The 20,828-nt window shown below is 41.0% G+C and overlaps 1 protein-coding gene across 1 annotated transcript in view; it reads left to right on the plus strand.

The window, feature by feature from the left end:
• The first annotated feature begins 628 nt into the window (after window positions 1-628).
• The window catches only part of LOC144279305 (butyrophilin-like protein 2), a 30,698-nt gene continuing 10,498 nt past the window's right edge, over window positions 629-20,828 (plus strand). Inside the window, exons 1-7 of the mRNA XM_077840782.1 lie at window positions 629-692; window positions 5,898-6,248; window positions 7,469-7,753; window positions 8,417-8,845; window positions 14,127-14,402; window positions 18,876-18,941; window positions 19,440-19,460. Coding sequence (XP_077696908.1) covers window positions 629-692; window positions 5,898-6,248; window positions 7,469-7,753; window positions 8,417-8,845; window positions 14,127-14,402; window positions 18,876-18,941; window positions 19,440-19,460 — 1,492 coding nt within the window. The remainder of the gene's footprint in view (window positions 693-5,897; window positions 6,249-7,468; window positions 7,754-8,416; window positions 8,846-14,126; window positions 14,403-18,875; window positions 18,942-19,439; window positions 19,461-20,828) is intronic.

Here is a 20,828-nt window from a genome sequence, read left to right on the forward strand (position 1 = left end):
GCCTGCTTTTGATCCATGCAGCCACTGACAGGTGAAAGTGTCCCCGGTTAACTAAATATCAGATGAATTATCTTTTCTTCCCTCAATCTGCTTCCACAAAAGATAATTTTAGCTTAGAGTTTCACTGTTCAGGAAAGTAGAAGTGGCCATGTAAAATGAATGCAGTTTTGTGCAGAGCTGGCCAAAACTCAAAATTTCCATTCCATTGTAAATTCTGAAATTTTGAAAAAAAATTAATTTTGATTTGGAAACATAACTGGAAAATTTGAAATTTCTCACATAAAGGAAATTCAGAAAAACATTTTTTTTAAATCAAATGGTTTTGATTAAATTTTCCCAATATGAAATAAAGCAGCTGAGTGCTCTTGACTCCTGGAGTCTCCCTGGGCTGCACGGGGAGCCACCCCAGAACCATGGATTCTGGAAGCCCAGACTCTCCTGAAACTGGTGAGGTGTGCTGTTTCCATGAAATATTTTGGTTTTGACAAATCAACATTTTCTGATGCAGCCCCGCTGTAGAAAAATTCCTGACCAGCTCTAGTTGTGTGTAAACCTCATGCTACATTTTGTAATGTTTTTTATTTCCCTTAGCAGAGAGTTGGATGGATAAGACTGCAATCACTTCACAATGACTGCATGGATCAAATCAATCGCCATCCCATTTGTTTATATAATTGGGAAATGGCTTTGGGGTAAGAGCACCATTTTTCCTAACTACTGATCAGGAAATAAATGTATACATTGCTGCCTGTGTAAACTGTGTGTATGGAAACCATGATGCAATCTGAAGAGGGGAAACCCAAAGAGAATTTGGGAACTCTTATGGCATTGAGCTGGGATTAACATCATTGTGTGCTGGAGCCTGTCTACCTCCCTGGTTGTTTTTACATGATCTCAGGTGTGTGTAAAGTCTCAGTGACCCTGCTTCATTAAGCAGGGGGATTAACCATACTCCATGTCTGTTACACAATGCTAAAGTTATCATTAGTCACCTCCTCAACCTATGAAAAAGTACAGAGAGCCGTATATCAGGATGAAAGCACAGTGACACTGATGCTTAGATGGGACATTTACCCTGTCCAGGAGTATTGTTTGAAGAAGCCTAAAATAACAGAATAATTGTTAATATTCCAAGTGGCAGAAAGATCGTTACACCCACACTTCACACAATGGTGGCCAGGTACAATTCCTTTTCCTGTACTCAGGGACTTCTCCCTCCTACTTCTTACAGAGGCACAAGCCACCCAAAAGGGTTGGGCAGAAAGCAGGACAATAACTAGGCTTAGATTTTTATCAGTAAATGTTGATAAATGTTGATTGCTTTGCACGCACACAAACCGATGAAAAATACTTCCATTGCTGCTCAATATTCAGAGATACAAAGTAAGAAGTTGGAGTTTGATTTCAGGCTACATTTTTGATATATTCTGTTGACAATTGTGTTTTAATGCTTATAAACTTTAAGTTTTTGAATCCCAGAATATACTGTCATTAAATAATAGTCTGGCCTGCCCCATTCTGTGCTCCTCCATAATTTCCTGTATCTGTGAACATTTAAATTGATACAAATAAAAAAATTCTTAAAAGCCATAAGTCTGCAAAACTCTTAAAATTTCAATAGATAAAAATAGAAAAAATGATTAAAAATAAACATTGATATCATCCATCAAAATTATTTAAAAAAATAGAATTCTGCCAAGTCTAACCCTAGCTTTGCTGTCCACCTCCCCATGCTGGCCAGCCACTGAGAGGAGAACACACTGTAACATCTTTAATGATGGCACAGGCTCCTACTCTGCCTGGAGCTTCAGGGGGGACTATGCATCCTGCACCAACCCCTGAGAAGTTCAGTCTGTGCCACCTTGTGCTCAAATCTGTGCATAGCTGAGCTACTAGTGAGAACCTCAAATGCTCTCTCCATTCTGAAGGGGGATAATTAGGTTAGATGAGGTACATTTCTACCATGAAACATAATACTGCTGTTCACAAAAAGAAAAGGAGTACTTGTGGCACCTTAGAGACTAACCAATTTATTTGAGCATGAGCTTTCATGAGCTACAGCTCACTTAATCGGATGCATACCGTGGAAACTGCAGCAGATTTTATATACACACAGAGAATATGAAACAATACCTCCTCCCACCCCACTGTCCTGCTGGTAATAGCTTATCTAAAGTGATCATCAAGTTGGGCCATTTCCAGCACAAATCCAGGTTTTCTCACCCCCCCACCCCCATACACACACAAACTCACTCTCCTGCTGGTAATAGCTCATCCAAACTGACCACTCTCCAAGTTTAAATCCAAGTTAAACCAGAACATCTGGGGGGGGGGGGTAGGAAAAAACAAGGGGAAATAGGCTACCTTGCATAATGACTTAGCCACTCCCAGTCTCTATTTAAGCCTAAATTAATAGTATCCAATTTGCAAATGAATTCCAATTCAGCAGTTTCTCGCTGGAGTCTGGATTTGAAGTTTTTTTGTTTTAAGATAGCGACCTTCATGTCTGTGATTGCGTGACCAGAGAGATTGAAGTGTTCTCCGACTGGTTTATGAATGTTATAATTCTTGACCTTTGTTAGGACAGGCCTAACAAAGAAAATAACAGAACGCCACTAGCCGTCACCTTCATCCCCCAACTAAAACCCCTCCAACGCATTATTAAGGATCTACAACCTATCCTAAAGCATGACCCAACACTCTCACAAATCTTGGGAGACAGGCCAGTCCTTGCCTACAGACAGCCCCGCAACCTGAAGCAAATACTCACCAACAACCACATACCACACAACAGAACCACTAACCCAGGAACTTATTTAGGCTGTAGACGATGGATTGTGTGGTGTGGTCAGGGTGAAAGCTGGAGGCATGCAGGTAGGAATAGCGGTCAGTAGGTTTCCGGTATAGGGTGGTGTTTATGTGACCATTGTTTATTAGCACTGTAGTGTCCAGGAAGTGGATCTCTTGTGTGGACTGGACCAGGCTGAGGTTGATGGTGGGATGGAAATTGTTGAAATCATGGTGGAATTCCTCAAGGGCTTCTTTTCCATGGGTCCAGATGATGAAGATGTCATCAATATAGCGCAAGTAGAGTAGGGGCTTTAGGGGACGAGAGCTGAGGAAGCGTTGTTCTAAATCAGCCATAAAAATGTTGGCATACTGTGGGGCCATGTGGGTACCCATAGCAGTGCCGCTGATCTGAAGGTATACTTTGTCCCCAAATGTAAAATAGTTATGGGTAAGGACAAAGTCACAAAGTTCAGCCACCAGGTTAGCCGTGACATTATCGGGGATAGTGTTCTTGACGGCTTGTAGTCCATCTTTGTGTGGAATATTGGTGTAGAGGGCTTCTACATCCATAGTGGCCAGGATGGTGTTATCAGGAAGATCACCGATGGATTGAAGTTTCCTCAGGAAGTCAGTGGTGTCTCGAAGGTAGCTGGGAGTGCTGGTAGCATAGGGCCTGAGGAGGGAGTCTACATAGCCAGACAATCCTGCTGTCAGGGTGCCAATGCCTGAGATGATGAGGCGCCCAGGATTTCCAGGTTTATGGATCTTGGGTAGTAGATAGAATATCCCAGGTCGGGGTTCCAGGGGTGTGTCTGTGTGGATTTGATCTTGTGCTTTTTCAGGAAGTTTCTTGAGCAAATGCTGTAGTTGCTTTTGGTAACTCTCAGTGGGATCATAGGGTAATGGCTTGTAGAAACTCGTGTTGGAGAGCTGCCGAGCAGCCTCTTGTTCATATTCTGACCTATTCATGATGACAACAGCACCTCCTTTGTCAGCCTTTTTGATTATGATGTCAGAGTTGTTTCTGAGGCTGTGGATGGCATTACGTTCCGCATGGCTGAGGTTATGGGGCAAGTGATGCTGCTTTTCCACAATTTCAGTCCGTGCACGTCGGCGGAAGCACTCTATGTAGAAGTCCAGTCTGCTGTTTCGACCTTCAGGAGGAGATCACCTAGAATCCCTCTTTCTGTAGTGTTGGTAGGGAGACCTCTGTGGATTAGTATGTTGTTCAGAGGTATTTTGGAAATATTCCTTGAGTCGGAGACGTCGAAAATAGGATTCTAGGTCACCACAGAACTGTATCATGTTCGTGGGGGTGGAGGGGCAGAAGGAGAGGCCCCGAGCCTGGTCCAGTCCACACAAGAGATCCACTTCCTGGACACTACAGTGCTAATAAACAATGGTCACATAAACACCACCCTATACCGGAAACCTACTGACCGCTATTCCTACCTGCATGCCTCCAGCTTTCACCCTGACCACACCACACGATCCATCGTCTACAGCCAAGCTCTGCGATACAACCGCATTTGCTCCAACCCCTCAGACAGAGACAAACACCTACAAGATCTCTGTCAAGCTTTCTTACAATTACAATACCCACCTGCAGAAGTAAAGAAACAGATTGATAGAGCCAGAAGAGTTCCCAGAAGTTACCTACTACAGGACAGGCCTAACAAAGAAAATAACAGAACGCCACTAGCCGTCACCTTCATCCCCCAACTAAAACCCCTCCAACGCATTATTAAGGATCTACAACCTATCCTAAAGGATGACCCAACACTCTCACAAATCTTGGGAGACAGGCCAGTCCTTGCCTACAGACAGCCCCGCAACCTGAAGCAAATACTCACCAACAACCACATACCACACAACAGAACCACTAACCCAGGAACTTATCCTTGCAACAAAGCCCGTTGCCAACTGTGCCCACATATCTATTCAGCGGACACCATCACAGGGCCTAATAACATCAGCCACACTATCAGAGGCTCGTTCACCTGCACATCCACCAATGTGATATATGCCATCATGTGCCAGCAATGCCCCTCTGCCATTTACATTGATCAAACTGGACAGTCTCTACGTAAAAGAATAAATGGACACAAATCAGATGTCAAGAATTATAACATTCATAAACCAGTCGGAGAACACTTCAATCTCTCTGGTCACGCAATCACAGACATGAAGGTCGCTATCTTAAAACAAAAAAAACTTCAAATCCAGACTCCAGCAAGAAACTGCTGAATTGGAATTCATTTGCAAATTGGATACTATTAATTTAGGCTTAAATAGAGACTGGGAGTGGCTAAGTCATTATGCAAGGTAGCCTATTTCCCCTTGTTTTTTCCTACCCCCCCCCCCCAGATGTTCTGGTTTAACTTGGATTTAAACTTGGAGAGTGGTCAGTTTGGATGAGCTATTACCAGCAGGAGAGTGAGTTTGTGTGTGTATGGGGGTGGGGGGGTGAGAAAACCTGGATTTGTGCTGGAAATGGCCCACCTGATTATCATGCACATTGTAGGGAAAGTGGTCACTTTGGATGAGCTATTACCAGCAGGATAGTGAGTTTGTGTGTGTGGTTTTTGGGAGGGGGGTGAGGGGGTGAGAGAACCTGGATTTGTGCAGGAAATGGCCCAACTTGATCATCATGCACATTGTGTAGAGAGTTGTCACTTTGGATGGGCTATCACCAGCAGGAGAGTGAATTTGTGTCGGGGGGTGGAGGGTGAGAAAACCTGGATTTGTGCTGGAAATGGCCCAACTTGATGATCACTTTAGATAAGCTATTACCAGCAGGACAGTGGGGTGGGAGGAGGTATTGTTTCATATTCTCTGTGTGTATATAAAGTCTGCTGCAGTTTCCACGGTATGCATCCGATGAAGTGAGCTGTAGCTCACGAAAGCTCATGCTCAAATAAATTGGTTAGTCTCTAAGGTGCCACAAGTACTCCTTTTCTTTTTGCGAATATAGACTAACACGGCTGTTACTCTGAATACTGCTGTTGTGTCTCAGTAATTGTGTCTAGTTTTTCTTTTGTTCTCTCAACACCAATGTCAAGCCTTTGAAGAAAATTGATGATCATGATTTATTTTCTTTCTTGCAGATGGTTTTACTGTCACTGTACATATTGATCCTACAATTGCCTTGGTTGGACAAGGTGTGATGTTGTCCTGCCAGCCCGGAGGCCACAACCCCACTAACGTTCAAGTGCATTGGTATAAATGGGAAAGGAGCAAAAATATGACATTATATTTTTACAACAGCACAGAAAATGGTACTGAGCTGGGCCAGGCTGGGGACAAGCCCAGGAGTGATGCTCCTAAAGGACAATATGAGAATGGAGTCGTTAGGGTGAAGCTTTTTCCAGTGCAAGTAGAAGATAGTGGGCAGTATGTGTGTGCGGTGACAAACGATGGTGTCTATCAAGAAGCTATTGCCCAGGTGATTGTTGCAGGTAAGCATGGATATGTTCATACAGAAGTGTTGCTGGCAGTAAACAATGCTGCACTTATCACAGTGGCGCTAATTCTCCATTGCAGTGCACTGTGTGTGGCCAGCTGTATTTCCATTTAATCCTTTCCTCCCAACATGGAGGGCTCAGCAGCTGGCAAGGGAAGGAGAAACAGCATCTGTTGTAGATGAACACACATGCGTGTGCAATGTTATGGGAGGTGGGCAGAGGAAGTGCGGGACTGGGAGTCAGGGAAGCTTCAGCAGTTTGGTGTCCATCTCGCATAGTATATGCAAATTATACCCAGTGTATGCACACAACATGAACACATCATGTACATTTTTCTCTGGCTTTTTGCTAGTGGCATGTGCAATCCTCATCCACCTGCATTGTGTGTGCTGCTGTTGCACAACAGCAATAAAATGAATAAAGCGCAGGGGCAAAGCTGGGCCATTACCTCCCGTCACACGCACATATGCATCCAGGCAATAAATTACAGAGTCCGGTGGGATTGTAAGGTCATTGTCAACCTGTGGTTTGTATGCACCGTGCCTGATTCTCAGTTACACAAAGGCCCTTTTACAGGGAAATGAACCGCTGACATTACCCCTTGTACAGAGAAGGTTCTCCTTGGCCAGTGTAGCGCTGATGTAAGGGCTCTATAGTGGCCTTGCTTCTGGACGTGGTGTAAGGGGCATGTCAGGGTTGTGGGAGAGAGGGAGCAGGCTAAGGGCTGGTAGGGGTATGGCTGGAGCACACTGTGCTTTGGCTATGCTCTGCTTCCCAGGGATCATAGGGGACCATGGGAAGCAAAGTGTAAGGTAGAATAGCCCTAAGGTTGCTGTGACTTACATTGGGACCTAGCAGAGCCCCTGAATGAGTCCAAAATATGGGGAGCACAAAGGTGGATCTCCCCTTTTCTGAAAATACTGTTTCCTTATTGACCTTCTACTATCCCAAAAGTGAAGCTGTCACATACATACGATGTAGTCATGTCTAGATACAGTTTGGGATCAGCTTGTGAAGTGTTTGGTGATCTCTTGAGGTGGAAATCTCTCTGCATGAATTTAAGATATTTGGAAATGCAAAATTATAGTGTAGATTCAATAGGTCATGGCGACTGTAATGATAGTGGTGATCATTCATCATTAGCACTCTTTGTTTGGTTTGTTAGCTAGTTCTTCAGCCTGTTTAACATTTTCTGAAATTGGTTTTCACTCTAGGTTTTGGATCTGCACCTCGCCTAACTATAGACCATCAGCAGAATAATTCAGTCACTCTGAGGTGTACGTCCCAAGGGTGGTACCCACAACCTGAAGTATGCTGGACTGACAACACAGGACAAAACATAACTGCTATGGCTGAAACAAGAATCCAAAAAGATGTGACAGATCTGTATCAAATCCAGAGTACGCTCAGGGTCGCAGATACTGCTTCTGACACTATCTCATGCACTATAAGAAACCCCTTGCTGAAGAGGCACCACAAAAAAGTTATTGCAATTTCAGGTAAGAGATGCAGTACTGTCAAAGCAAATATTCCTGCTGATACTTACGAAATCAGGCTAAACGCATCTGCCTTGTGGCCAACCATGTCATTCAAGGCTTGCCTACATGGAGCACCAACACGCATTATTGGGGTGTGATTTCTAAAGTGTATTAATGGGTTGCACGTTAATTAGTCCATGTAGACATCCAGCTGGTACTCACTAAAGTTTCCCTGGTGTGCTTTACTGTATTATTGTTTGAAACAGTAATATGGTAAATCACACTAGGGAACTTTTAGTGTGCATCATCAAGGTCTACACAGACCAATTAATGAACGACACATTGGTGCACTTTATTAATTACACTTCTGTAGTGCCCATTACCCCACTGTGTAGACAAGCCTTTGATACAGCATAGTGAAGACCTGTACAACTCAGCATTTCTTTTCAACTACTATTCTTGAGTTCACCACAGATGTAAAAGATAGTAGAACTCTGATTCTCTTTTCACTTATCTGTGTGTATATTAGGATTGACCCCCTGAAGCTAATGAATTTACACTATTGTAGAAAAAGTATCAATAAGAGGAGAATTAGGGCTGCCTCTTTTTCACTCTCTCTCTTGCACATTAATATGAGGCATTATGTGCTGCTGGTACAAATATAACCCCCTGAACATTTTTCAGGTTTCTTTGATGTGGAGGCAGAATATGACATAATTACCACTGTAACTGGAGAAAATGCCATTCTTCCCTGCCGGCTGATTACGAAACATCTGCCCCCTAGCATGGAGTTGCAATGGAGGAAAGTTGGACCTGGAAAGGATAAGCTAATCTATTTCTATCTCTATGATGAAAGCAGCCCCCTGGTTAATTCTTATCCACAGAGTGACAAATGCCCAATGAGCTATTTGTCTCCAAATGGAGACAACAGCAGAGAATGGCTCAGGAAGGAATATGAAAAAAAGGCAGAAGTTTTTAAAGGAAAAGAGTTTGGGAAAGGAAATATTTCTCTGAAACTGAATAATATTCAGGTGGAAGATGAAGGGAAATATGTATGCTCTGCCTCAGCCAACTTTTTTCACAGAGAGATCATCATTGAAGTCTTGGTTATAGGTAAGAAAAGCCTGGAACTGGAGAAAGCAAATGTAGCAGAACTCTATTATTCTATCTCCCCAAGAGCCAGCATGGGTTTGTCCCTTCTCTACAGCACATTTTCTATTGCTTTGTCTATTATTGCTTTAAAACTCCTAAATAATGGAGTTTCCACTTCTTCCATTGGGAAGCTACTACATGGTCTAATGCATCTCACTGTGAGATCAGTTTCCTGATTTCAGAAGTGATTTCAGACTGTCTGCTATTAGAAGAGGTATCAATAATAATCACTCTCCCCTTTATTTTCCTTTAAAATGACAATTCTTGGAGCCGTATTAGTAAATCTATTTCCCAAAAATTAAAGGGATGTGAGAGTGAAATTTAAACGACTTTTTAACAAGCCTTTTCGAAGTATAATAATAATAAGAAGAAGAAGTAGAAGCCATAACAACATACAATCAAAGAAATGTACGGCTGGAAAGGACCTCAAGAAGTTATTATGAGAGTTATTATGGCAACAATTTGTTTACAACAGAGAACAGATGTTTTTCTTTCCACACTCAGGTTGAAAAAATACATTTTATTCCATGAGGATAAAATTTTCAAAAGTGGCAAAAAGATTTAGGATCTTAAGTCCCATTTTCAAAAGTTACTTAGTTGTTGTCTACACAGAGGCACTCTGGAAAATTAATCCCAATTAACCAAAATTTGAATGTAAAGTGGATTAGTTAAATTTCATTAACCCCCTGTGTGGACATCTCTATTCAGAATTAAAGTTGCCTGAATTCGATTTGTGAACTAAGCTAAATCAAATTGAGGTCACTTTAATTCTGAATAAGAACATCCACATGGGTTTACTGTGGTTTAACTAATCCATTTTAAAAGTTGATTCAGATCAACCTTCCTGAGTGTTCCCAAGCAGACAAGCCCTTAGATACTTTGGAGACTAAATCCCATTAATTTTTCAGGAGACTTAGGCTGGGTCTACACTATAGATCTATGTCAGTATAACTATGTCACTCAGGGGTATGAAAAATCCACACCCCATGCGACATAGTTATACTGACCTAACCCCCAGTGTACACAGTGCTGTGTCCATGGAAGAGCTTCTCCCACCGATATAGCCATTGCCTCTTGGGGAGATGTATTAACTATGCCAATTAGATGTAGGAATGTCTTCATTTAAATGCTACAGCAGCGTAGCTGCATCGGTGTAGCTGCACCAATCCTGCATTTTAAGTGCAGACCTGCCTTTAGGCTCAGAAGTACATAAATCACCTTTGAAAGTGGTTATTATTATTATTATTTGTGCGAGATAGACAGGCTAAGAAAGAGTCCCTGACCCAAAAAGTTTATAATGAAATAGGCAAGACAGACAATGGGTGGAAGAAAGGAAGTGTTATAATTCCCATTTTATAGAAGGGGAACTAAAGAACTGAGAGTAAGTGACTTGCCCCAAGTCGCACTGGAAGTCTGTGGTAGAACCAAGAACAGAGCCCAGATCATCTGCATCCTAGTCCAATGAAATCCTTAACCATAAGCCCATCCTTCCTTTCTATAGAATTCTGATCAGTTTTAAGATATTTTTAAAAAATACTTTTTACCTATGGAGCAAGCACTAGAGCAATGGTTGACCCATGCCATCCTTGTATGAGGAAATTTCTACTACCAGTAACCAGCTATTTTTCTGTTACTGTCTATAAAAGGTTATTATGAAGTGACTGTATCTAGGAAGGGAAGTGCTGGTAAATTGTATAGTCTATTGCTAAACCACACTTTGATTCGGTATGAAATATATTCAAAATACAAAATAACCAATGTCAGTCAGGTTAATTGCTAAAAGTCAATAATAGTGTGACACAGGAAGAAAGGTTCAATGTGGTACCTGTTTTGGGGACGCTGTCTCATGCATTGTTGTTAAATTTGCCTTACGCATTGTGTTTCCAAAGTTACACATTTCAGCCTGGAGTATTCATAAGATGATTTTACAAGTTAAAAAACTCTTTACACATCACTAAAATCCAACCCAACAATTCATCCCGGTTCCTTAACTAGCTGTTTTGTATCTTCCTTATCTTTGTTTTGGATACAACCATTCCAGGTACCAGTCTCCTGCTTGTATATGGGCAAAACATTAATGTGTTTTGCCTTTGACAAGTTTCTTATTTTCTAATGCCAAAACTGAAGTCAGCTTTTAAGTATTATAGGATAGTTAGCATTAATGAACAGGATTATAAAAAATACATACGTCCATTCTGGGCACGTAACTACGAAAAATGTGTATACAGTATAATGTTATATTGAAATTGTGTGCTTAATGAATATTAATATGTGGTATCAATAATAATGATTGACAATGTGATATATAGAGAGATAAATTATTTGTACACTGATGGGAGCTAAGATTTTCTCTTGGTGGAGTACATTCTTCTTAGTGAAAGCTTGTATGGGCAAATTCTGCCCTTAGTTAAACCCCTGTAGCACTACAGACTTCAGAAAGGTCATACGATAGTAAATGAGAGCAACTTCTGTCTTCTCAATATTTTACCCAATGTGTTTATGTTAAATCACTATTAAAATAATCCACCAGCATACACACACACCTTTTTTGGTATAAAAAGGAAAACTGATTTGGGGTGAAGCAGTGAATAAATATCCAGATGTCATGTTGCTGAGATCTCTTAGCAATGTGTCCTTCCTGAACATTTTCTTTTCCATTTCTCTGCACTAGAAGATGTTTTTTCATTGTGATAAGGAAGCCTTTCTTACAGGGTTAGGGGATAAACCATCTCTGCAAATGGATCAGAAGGAGAATGTATGTAGGTATAGATGTAAATCAGGAGGATGGTATCCAAAACCTAAAGTCCTTTGGAGGAATCCCAAAGGGGGAAACATAACCTCAAAGGCTAAGACAACCCTAAGAGAGGATGACCAGAAACTTTTCACAGCAGAGAGCTCCATTACTGTGCCATGTGTGACCTCTGAGGTTACCTGCACCATCATCAACACAGAATTAAAGGTTTCAGAGTAGCAGCCGTGTTAGTCTGTATTCGCAAAAAGAAAAGGAGTACTTGTAGCACCTTAGAGACTAACAAATTTATTTGAGCATAAGCTTTCATGAGCTAAGTGAGGTGTAGCTCACGAAAGCTTATGCTCAAATAAATTTGTTAGTCTCTAAGGTGCCACAAGTACTCCTTTTCTTTTTACAGAATTAAAGATCAGTCAAGAATCAAGCACCCACCAGTTTGCTATGTAACTTTTTTATACCAAGCTATTTTTTTCACTTTGTTAATTCTTGTTGCTAGTGTTTACAGGCTGTTCCAGGCATACAATGGGGTTCTTGTTCTATTTGGCCCTTACGTATTACATTATCATGCCTACCAATAAACATGGAGGCTTATATTCTGAGCTGTCTACTTAAGTCATCTCTATCTCTATCCCCAACCCCATGTCAGTTCGGACTTTGTCCTTCAGGATGCTGAATGCTTTATGCAAGTCTAGCATCTTCTTGCAGAACCACTCTCTGGTGAGAATTGTTTTCTCCTTAGCAGTTCAGGCTTCAGTTGTCAGCATGATATTTTCTGGAGCTGCCTTCCATGAGGTGATATGAAATGGTCACCTAAGAATATGATAAAAAATCATTATATTACCACATTCAATTTGAACCCACAGTTGTTCTGGCTTGAAGCAGTCCAGGTCTCAGGGCAAAAGCAGAAGGGCAGCTTTGCTGTAAACAGGGCATACTGCACAGAGGTGTTTCAGTTGTTCAGGGCATAACAGTCTAGAGGCCAGACACCTATGCTTTCGCACACCACAGCTTAAAGGGTAGTTTTAATTGCTGATCCCTCCTGCTGGAAGGTCAACTGGTTGCAAGGTCTGCATTGCTGGCTTCTCTGGATGTGGCCAGGTCAGCTGCCAGAGTCATGGTAATGGCAGTTACCATCTGTTGCTCATCATGGTTTCAGTCATTGGGGATTTCTGTAGAAATACAACAGACCATTGAAGAGCTCCCCTTTATGGATTGTAGTTTATTTTCTTTGAAGATGGATAAAGCACTGCCAACACTAAAAGATTCAAGGGCACTGCTGAAATCCCTGAGTTTGTGTACACTAGCCCTCAGAAGAACAACATTTTTTTCCTCAGTTTCAACCAAGGAATCAGATGACATGTCTAGACAGGCAGATCAATGCAGGTGGAAGCACATGCAGCAAAGGAGGAGCCCCTGTGCCATCCACCTCTGCTGCCACTTCCTCCTGGCCCACTCTCTGTCCGTCCCTTCCCTACTTTAATCTAGCTGTTTCACAAACATTTTTTGTCCATTCATGTAATTTTGTTTTCTGAATTGCTCATCTGGAAACTTGAACTCACTTATCTACGTGTTGATGGATCTAGTTGTTATTGAAGAGATACAAAAGCAAATACACAAAACCAAAGGTTGAGAGTAGCAAATGAGTTACGATGGAATTGTAGTTTTCTCTTAGTGTGTGAAGTTAAAATTCAGAATAAAGAGATATACAAGATACACTGGTTCGTGAGGGGCCAGGAAGGAGTGGGCTTCAGAACAGGGTTGGAACAGGTATAGGATTCTGTAACCCTAGTGTAATATATTGGCGTACAGCAGGTTACGGTCATTTAACTGCAGATAGAGTCCTGTGGCAATTCCACATATTTTCTTTCTTTTTCTGCCATCTTATTAACATAACCTATTTATCTATAAGCAGAAGGTGGCAATTGAACCCCCTTCTTCCTACACAAAATGAGTCCTTCATGTGCCTTTTTGCTGAACTATGCCAGGGTTAGTATGGCAGCCATCTGTTAATGACAGAGAACAGCGATATGTGTCCATCTTTTCACACTAAAGCTTATTTTTGGTTTATTTTTTTCTTTTAAAGTTTGTAAAGTGTGATGGGTTATTCAGGGTGAGAGACACTATGTAAAGGGGCAGTGATTGGGGATTTGGCTGGAGCTCAGTCTTTCTCTTTGTGGAGCACATTCTGCTCAGTGTAAATATTCTGGGCAAATTCTGCCATCCATGCAGAACTATTAGCTTCACTGAGGTTGTAAAGGTATAAATGAGAGCAATACTTGAACCTTCATCTTTGTTCAGGCAGAACAATTTCCCATTGTTTCCACTGGGATTTATCTTAAATCATATTAACCAAAACATTCACTCTTCGCTTTAAGATGAAACAGTGAACAAATATGTAGATGCCCCTGAGATCTTTTCACACTGTACCCTCTCTGAGCATCTCTCGGCATTGTCAGACATGCATCCATTGTGATAATGCTGCCTTTTTTACAGGGGTAGGGAATGAAACTTCTTTACAAGTGCATCTGCAGAAAGTTTGCAAATATGAATGTAAATGGAAAGGGTGGTATCCAAAGCCCATTGTCTTCTGGAGAAATCACAAAGGACAAAGCATAAACTCATTGGCTGAGACAACAGAAGTGCAGGATGAGCAGAATCTTTTCACAGTAGCAAGCGCCATTGCTGTGTCATGTGATACTCCCAAGGTTACCTGTGACATCGTCAACACAGAATCAGAGATGATTCAACAATCAACTGCTCAAGACTTTGGTATGTAACTTTGTATGTTATTATTATTATTCCAGAAAACTTGCCCTCTTCTGAGCAAGTGTTACTGCTTTTTTTATTTGGTCTATGGGGCATCATCCTGCCTACTAACAAACACAAATCTTTACATTCTGAATCTTAACTCATATCTATCCCCAAATAATTCATCTGTAACAAGTTAGGACTCTATTCTTCAAGATGCTGACCACATGTCTGTGACCTGCTCAGCACCCTCATCTCCCATCGTATCATCTTGCAGTGTTAGTTTTGATTGTGGCTGAGAATGGATTAAAGGGGCAAATGGATGCTCTTGAAATCTATGGGAGTCTAACAGATGAAGGGCTTGCAGGATGATCACACCACAGCATGCAGTGTTTCTGATGTAGAACTGCATCTGCACTCCTCTCAGATGTGACTGCATGTCTATGATGGGTGAGGCATTTCTACTTCGAGAGGGATTTGTTCAATCTCATTCAAAGTGTAGCAGCTTTTGCCAGTCAGGATAGAATTTGGCCTTTCCTCTGTTATGGGGTCACTCAGGATGAGAGATTGCTTAGTGGGTGCACACCAAGGAGGGGTAGCTACCTACCAACAGTTTCATCAATGGTCTAGGAAAGGAGCTACTGGAATAGTAAATAGTACATATACGTATACAGTCGGATCAGAGAGCGACTACAACCACTCTTCCCATCACCTGTGTATTTCTTTCTCTCAAAAACACATACACTCTCACACACACTGCCCTCAAAACCTAGAGCTTATCACAAACACCAATTGCTTAAACTTTTTGGGATGAATTTCAGCCATATTTATGTACCCAGATAAGTGACCTCATTTTCGGAGTTGTTGCGCCCATGCATATGCCATGGAAGTCTATGGGAGCAGCGTGTGAACAGCACTCAAGAATATCTGCTTTTATTTTGCAAAAAGAAAAGGAGTACTTGTGGCACCTAAGAGACTAACAAATTTATTTGAGCATAAGGTTTTGTGAGCTACAGCTCACAATTAAGTGAGCTGTAGCTCACGAAACCTTATGCTCAAATAAATTTGTTAGTCTCTAAGGTGCCACCAGTACTCTTTTTCTTTTTGCAAATACAGACTAACACGGCTGCTACTCTGAAACCTTTTATTTTGGAGTCTCTCTTTAGGTCCCAACTTTGAATATTTTGGTCAAATGCTGCAAATCACTCATATTGTACTAGGGCTGGTCAAAATTTTTTCCATCAAAACTATTTTTGGTAGAAAATTGGGGTTTTGACTAAATTAATTTTTGTGTCGAAAGTGTCTGCTTCCCTCTATCTTTTTCGATGTTTTATTAGACACCCCAAACCTAATTTTTTTCAGGCAAAACTGCTGATTTTTTTAACAAAATTGGGAATTCAGAATGTTCACAAATGCATTTGTGAATATTTTATATCTGAGCTTCAACTTCCACGGTATATTGGTTAAATAACCCAGGTGGTATTGTTTATGTTATGTGACTAGATTATTCACGAGACAAAGTGGGTGAGGTAATATCTTCTATAATATCCTCTATCTACCCAATTACCTCCTTTACTGCTAGTCTCCTTACAAGTTTTGATGGACATGCCTGGGTTCATCTGGATCCCACCTCCAGCTCAGCGGTGTGTAACTTCTTTGTTTTCTTCCTGTATGAATTTATTTGGTCCCCCTCACACATTCCTGCATTCCTGGCAAGGTCACCAGGGCAGCTTAGAAAGAACATTCTAACCACAGAGTAACTCCCACTTACATGCCAGATAGTTGGAGTCTCCCAAGAAATAACACAAACGCACACAACATATTCAACAAAGTAATTATATTAAACAGGAAGTAAATATAACATAACTGGGTAAAACCCTACTCTCCCGGTCACCGGTGCCCATACTGATAATATCCATGAATTTCCCCAAACAGACCTCATTTTTTTATCCCCATACTGATAATACCCATAAAAATTAGAGTCCTGTTAGTATGTGTACTTTGTAGGGACATTTGATGACCTGTGACCACGATATCTTCTGTGCAGCAGCAGTTAGCAATTTGGCTAAATGGGCTCAGTGCAGCCCAAACGACTCACATGTGGGATAAGGCGGTAAGTTCCTCCACATGTTTAATAGGCAGCAGGTAGTGAAATCTCCAAACCCTTACCTGCTGGCTTGAGGACACAGTTCAGGGAGTAGGGGGTCTCTCAAACAATCTCCCTGACTATCTAACTAAAGGATGGTGCACTCACAACTCCATGAATGATCCTCAGGTTCAGAGATGGATCTGGCCTCCTCAGTCACAGCAGAGGGGCTGATGATCGCTGCTGGCAGGAGTTGGGCTACTTCTGGTCCCAGGATTTCCCCTCACCACAAAGGGGTGCAAGGCTCAAGGTGCAGATTACAACAGCTCTACTAAAATCCTCACTTAAGTCTCCCACCCTACTGCTCAGACACACTCACAGCAGGAGGCAGCCCTGAACCAACAGCCAGAGCAGAGATGCCATGTGGTGACTGCTTTTCCCAGGCTGAGTTAGCTGAAAGGCTAACTCAGCCTGGCTGGGTGGTAAGTTTTCCCAACAGAACGCTACAGACCTGGAGTCACCTTGAAGAGGGAAAGGACCAAGCTGTGGGATTTTGCTGCCAGGTGCCCAGATGCCAGTTCTCAGGGGGCTCTGCATGCAGGCCTGGGACTCACCAGCCCCCACAGCCAGTCCCGCCCTTTCTGTGGCTGACCCCAGACTCCTCAAAAATGGCTCCTCCCCTCTCCAGGGCTCCCAGGGGAGGGCATCTCACTTCCTATGTGTAAGGTTAGTTTTTTTTCCTGGGCTTTCACTTGTCAGTCATTTGACTCTTCCCCCTCCTTTCTCTCAGACACTGCCACTCCTCTGAGCAGGCAGAGCTGCTACTCTCCCCACACTGACTAGGCTCCTGATGCTCTAAATAGTGTCTCTCTCTTAGCTGCCAACAGGCTCTGAATCTGCCCTTGGCCCCCCTTCCTCTCAGGGACAGTGCCTCTCCCTGAATTACTAGCACACAGAGCCCCAGGAACCTAGGTAAACGCCTTGGCGGTTACACTTTTATTGTACCATCTTCTCTTGGTGAGAGTTTTCGAGCTCCATAGAGCTCTTCCTCAGACCTGTCTCTCTCACCAAGAAGTCATTCCAGTAAAAGATATTACTCACCCACCTTGTCTCTCTAATATCCTGGGACCGACACAGCTACAACACTGCATAGATGATTTTTGTAAAGTGGTCAGCACAGGGCATATTTTCTATATAAGTGGTTCTGTAATTCCAAACACACTTTATAATAAATATAAGAGAATTCAGCTTTAAAATTTGTTTTTCCTGAGTATTCATACTAACTTGAAAGTTCTCAGAAAGGAAACATGAGAGAGTTGAGACCATGGCCAAATCCAAATTAGTCTTTAAATTTGAACAAATACATGTGAAATATTCTTCACAATTCACTCATCTTTAGTGATAGCCCATCGTAATACCAAAGATAAATAGGCTTGGTAGAATTAGATTTTTTATTGTTTTACAATTTTGATGTATAATATCAATGTTTATTTTTAAGCAATTTTTATTTTTATCATTTAAATTTTCATAGTTATGCAAAATTATGGATTTTAAGGGGTTTTTAGATGTTTACCTATTTAAATTTTCACATTTAGGGAAAATTATGGTGGGTTCAGAGAGGGGGTGTCAGACAATAATTATTTAATGACAGTAGATGTTGAAATTCAAAAAAGATAGAGCTTTATAACCATTAAAATACAAATTGTGAACATTGTATGTCAAAATATACCAAGTAAAATATCCTTATTCAGACTCTAATAAATTCTCAAGCAACATTTTTCTTACTTTGTCTATTTACATATTTTTATTATTATTGGTAGAAATGTTTTCCCTCAGTTTGTTTGTGGACGATGAAACCGAAGTTTATTGACATTTGTCAGTAAAAATTGAATCCTTCCAAACCTAAAGACTAGCTACATGGCTACAGACATTTGGAAGAGACACTCTCCATCATGAGAGTCAGGTCTCACACAGAACCAGAAGAACGATAAATATTCTAGATGAGGGCCAGTTCACTATGAAGTGAATTGGAGGTTATTAGAATACATAAGATTGGGAATGCAGTTCTGTGTGAAGAAAAAAAAAACATTCTGGGACTGGCTGTTTAGCTCATTTATAAGCTTAATGTAAATGTTCACAGTGTAGTCTGATAGAGCAATTAGCAACACAAAAGTAAGTACATGTATTTTGGATTTTGTTATAATTCCCTGGGACACAGAAGGCAGGCCTCTATTATTCCATATGAAATATATTCTCTCTCATTCTCTATCAAGGTATAAAGACAACCATACTTTAGAGAATGAGAAAAAAGTCCATCATTATTTAGGTCCAAAACTGTAACACCTAGAAATACCTCCCATGTTTGAGGCTACATTGTGGTGATAGTAACATGTTCTATCTTTCAGTAGGTTTCTTAATCTGTTTCTTGCTGTTTATTGCTGTGACTGTCGAACATTTTTTTGGAAAATGCAAAAGTAAGTTAACTTATTTTTTTGTTTGTTTAATTTGCATGAAGTGTACATTTTTAACAGTGATGGTGATTAACCATTGGAACAATTTAGCAAGGGTTGCGGTGGAGTCTCCATCCCTGACAATTTCTAAATCAAGATTGGATGTCTTTCTAAAAACTCTGCTCTAGGAATTATTTTGGGGCAGTTCTCTGGCTTGCGTTCTACAGGTGATCAAATTACATTATTAGAATGGTCTCTTTTGGCATTCGGATCAATGGAAAAACTGTCATATTGCCAGTGAATGAGGTTAATTTTCCTTGAAAGAAACAAGGAGAAGCTGACTGAAAGCAGCAGAGAGAACACAATGCTGGTCAAATTTACTGATAGCAAAACTACTGGATCCAAATATTTGTCCACATGAACCTCACTGAAGGTGACTAATTTGATGTTCATGATGTTTAAAATACAATTAGTGAATTTTAACACGAACGAAGTACATTGATCAATTTTAATCTTTTACAGGCCAGTTCCAGAATGTGATTGGTGAGTTTGGCCTCATTTCTAAGGAGTTGCACTCAGATTTTGTTTGCATTTTCTATTTGGTTCATTGAAAAAATGTATTTACTATCATTTAAATTCTCCACACTCGTCGCTCAATAATCCACTTTGCAGGAGGAACTCAAAAACAAACAAACAATCAAAACCCCAAAACCTTTCACTGTAGGGCTCAGATTTTGCAAATGCTCAATTGGGTGAAAGCTCATTTTACCCACCTGAATAGTCCATTGGATTAAGTTTACCAAATGCTGGTTTTATTTAGTCTTTATTGGCACAATATTCTTTTTCTTAAACATGAAGAACATAAGAATGGCCACACTGCGTCAGACCAATGATCCATCTAACCCACTATCCTGTCTTCTGATAGTGGCTGGTGCCAAAGAGAATGAACAGAACAGGGCAATTTATCAGCATTACCTGTTGTCCAGTCCCAGCTTCTGGTAGTCAGAGGCTTAGGGACACCCAGAGCACAGGCTTGTGTCCCTGACCATGTTGGCCAATAGCCATTGATGGACCTATCCTCCATGAACGTATCTAATTTTTTTTAAAACTTATTTATACTTTTGGCCATCACAACATCCCCTCGCAATGAGTTCCATGGGTTGACTGTGTGTTGTGTGAAAAGTACTTCCTTTTGTTTGTTTTAAACCACCTGCTGCCTATTAATTTTATCAGGTAATCCCTAGTTCTTGTGCTATGCAAAGGGGTAAATAATATTTGCCTTTTCTGTTTCTCCACACCATTCATGATTTCTTAGATCTCTGTCATATTCCCCCTTTGTCATCTCTTTTCCAAGCTGAACAGTCCTAGTCTTCTAAATCTCTTCTTGTATGGGAGCTGTTTCATACCCTTAATCATTTTTGTTGTCCTTCTCTGTACTTTTACCAATGTTAACATATATATATTTTTAGATGGGGTGACCAGAACTGCACACAGTATTCAAGGTGTGGGCATACCATGGATCTATATAGTGTCATTACGTTATTTTCAGTCTTATTATCTATCTCTTTCTTAACAGTTCCTAACATTCTGTTAGCTTTTTTGACTGCTGATGCACATTGAGCAGATGTTTTCCGAGAACTATCTATGCTTTTGAGAATTTTATCTGAGTTACATCTGAATAAGACTTATGGGTTTGGCCAAATGTAAATTGAGGGTGCTCAGTACCTCACAGAAGCAGGCGGTGACACACAGAGCTATCGACATAAGCTGCCTACCTAATCTAACTCTCTTTTTTGCAAAAATATTTTTCTCACATCTTTTTCTCCTCCTCCCTTCTTTCTCTGTGTTGTGGCTGGGAAAACTACATTTGCTCTGGAACCAGTGAGATCTGAGGCCTTCTCACCTGCTTTA

Source organism: Eretmochelys imbricata, chromosome 23 (genome assembly GCF_965152235.1).
Source record: "Eretmochelys imbricata isolate rEreImb1 chromosome 23, rEreImb1.hap1, whole genome shotgun sequence".
In the NCBI taxonomy this organism is placed as follows: Eukaryota; Metazoa; Chordata; order Testudines; family Cheloniidae; genus Eretmochelys; species Eretmochelys imbricata.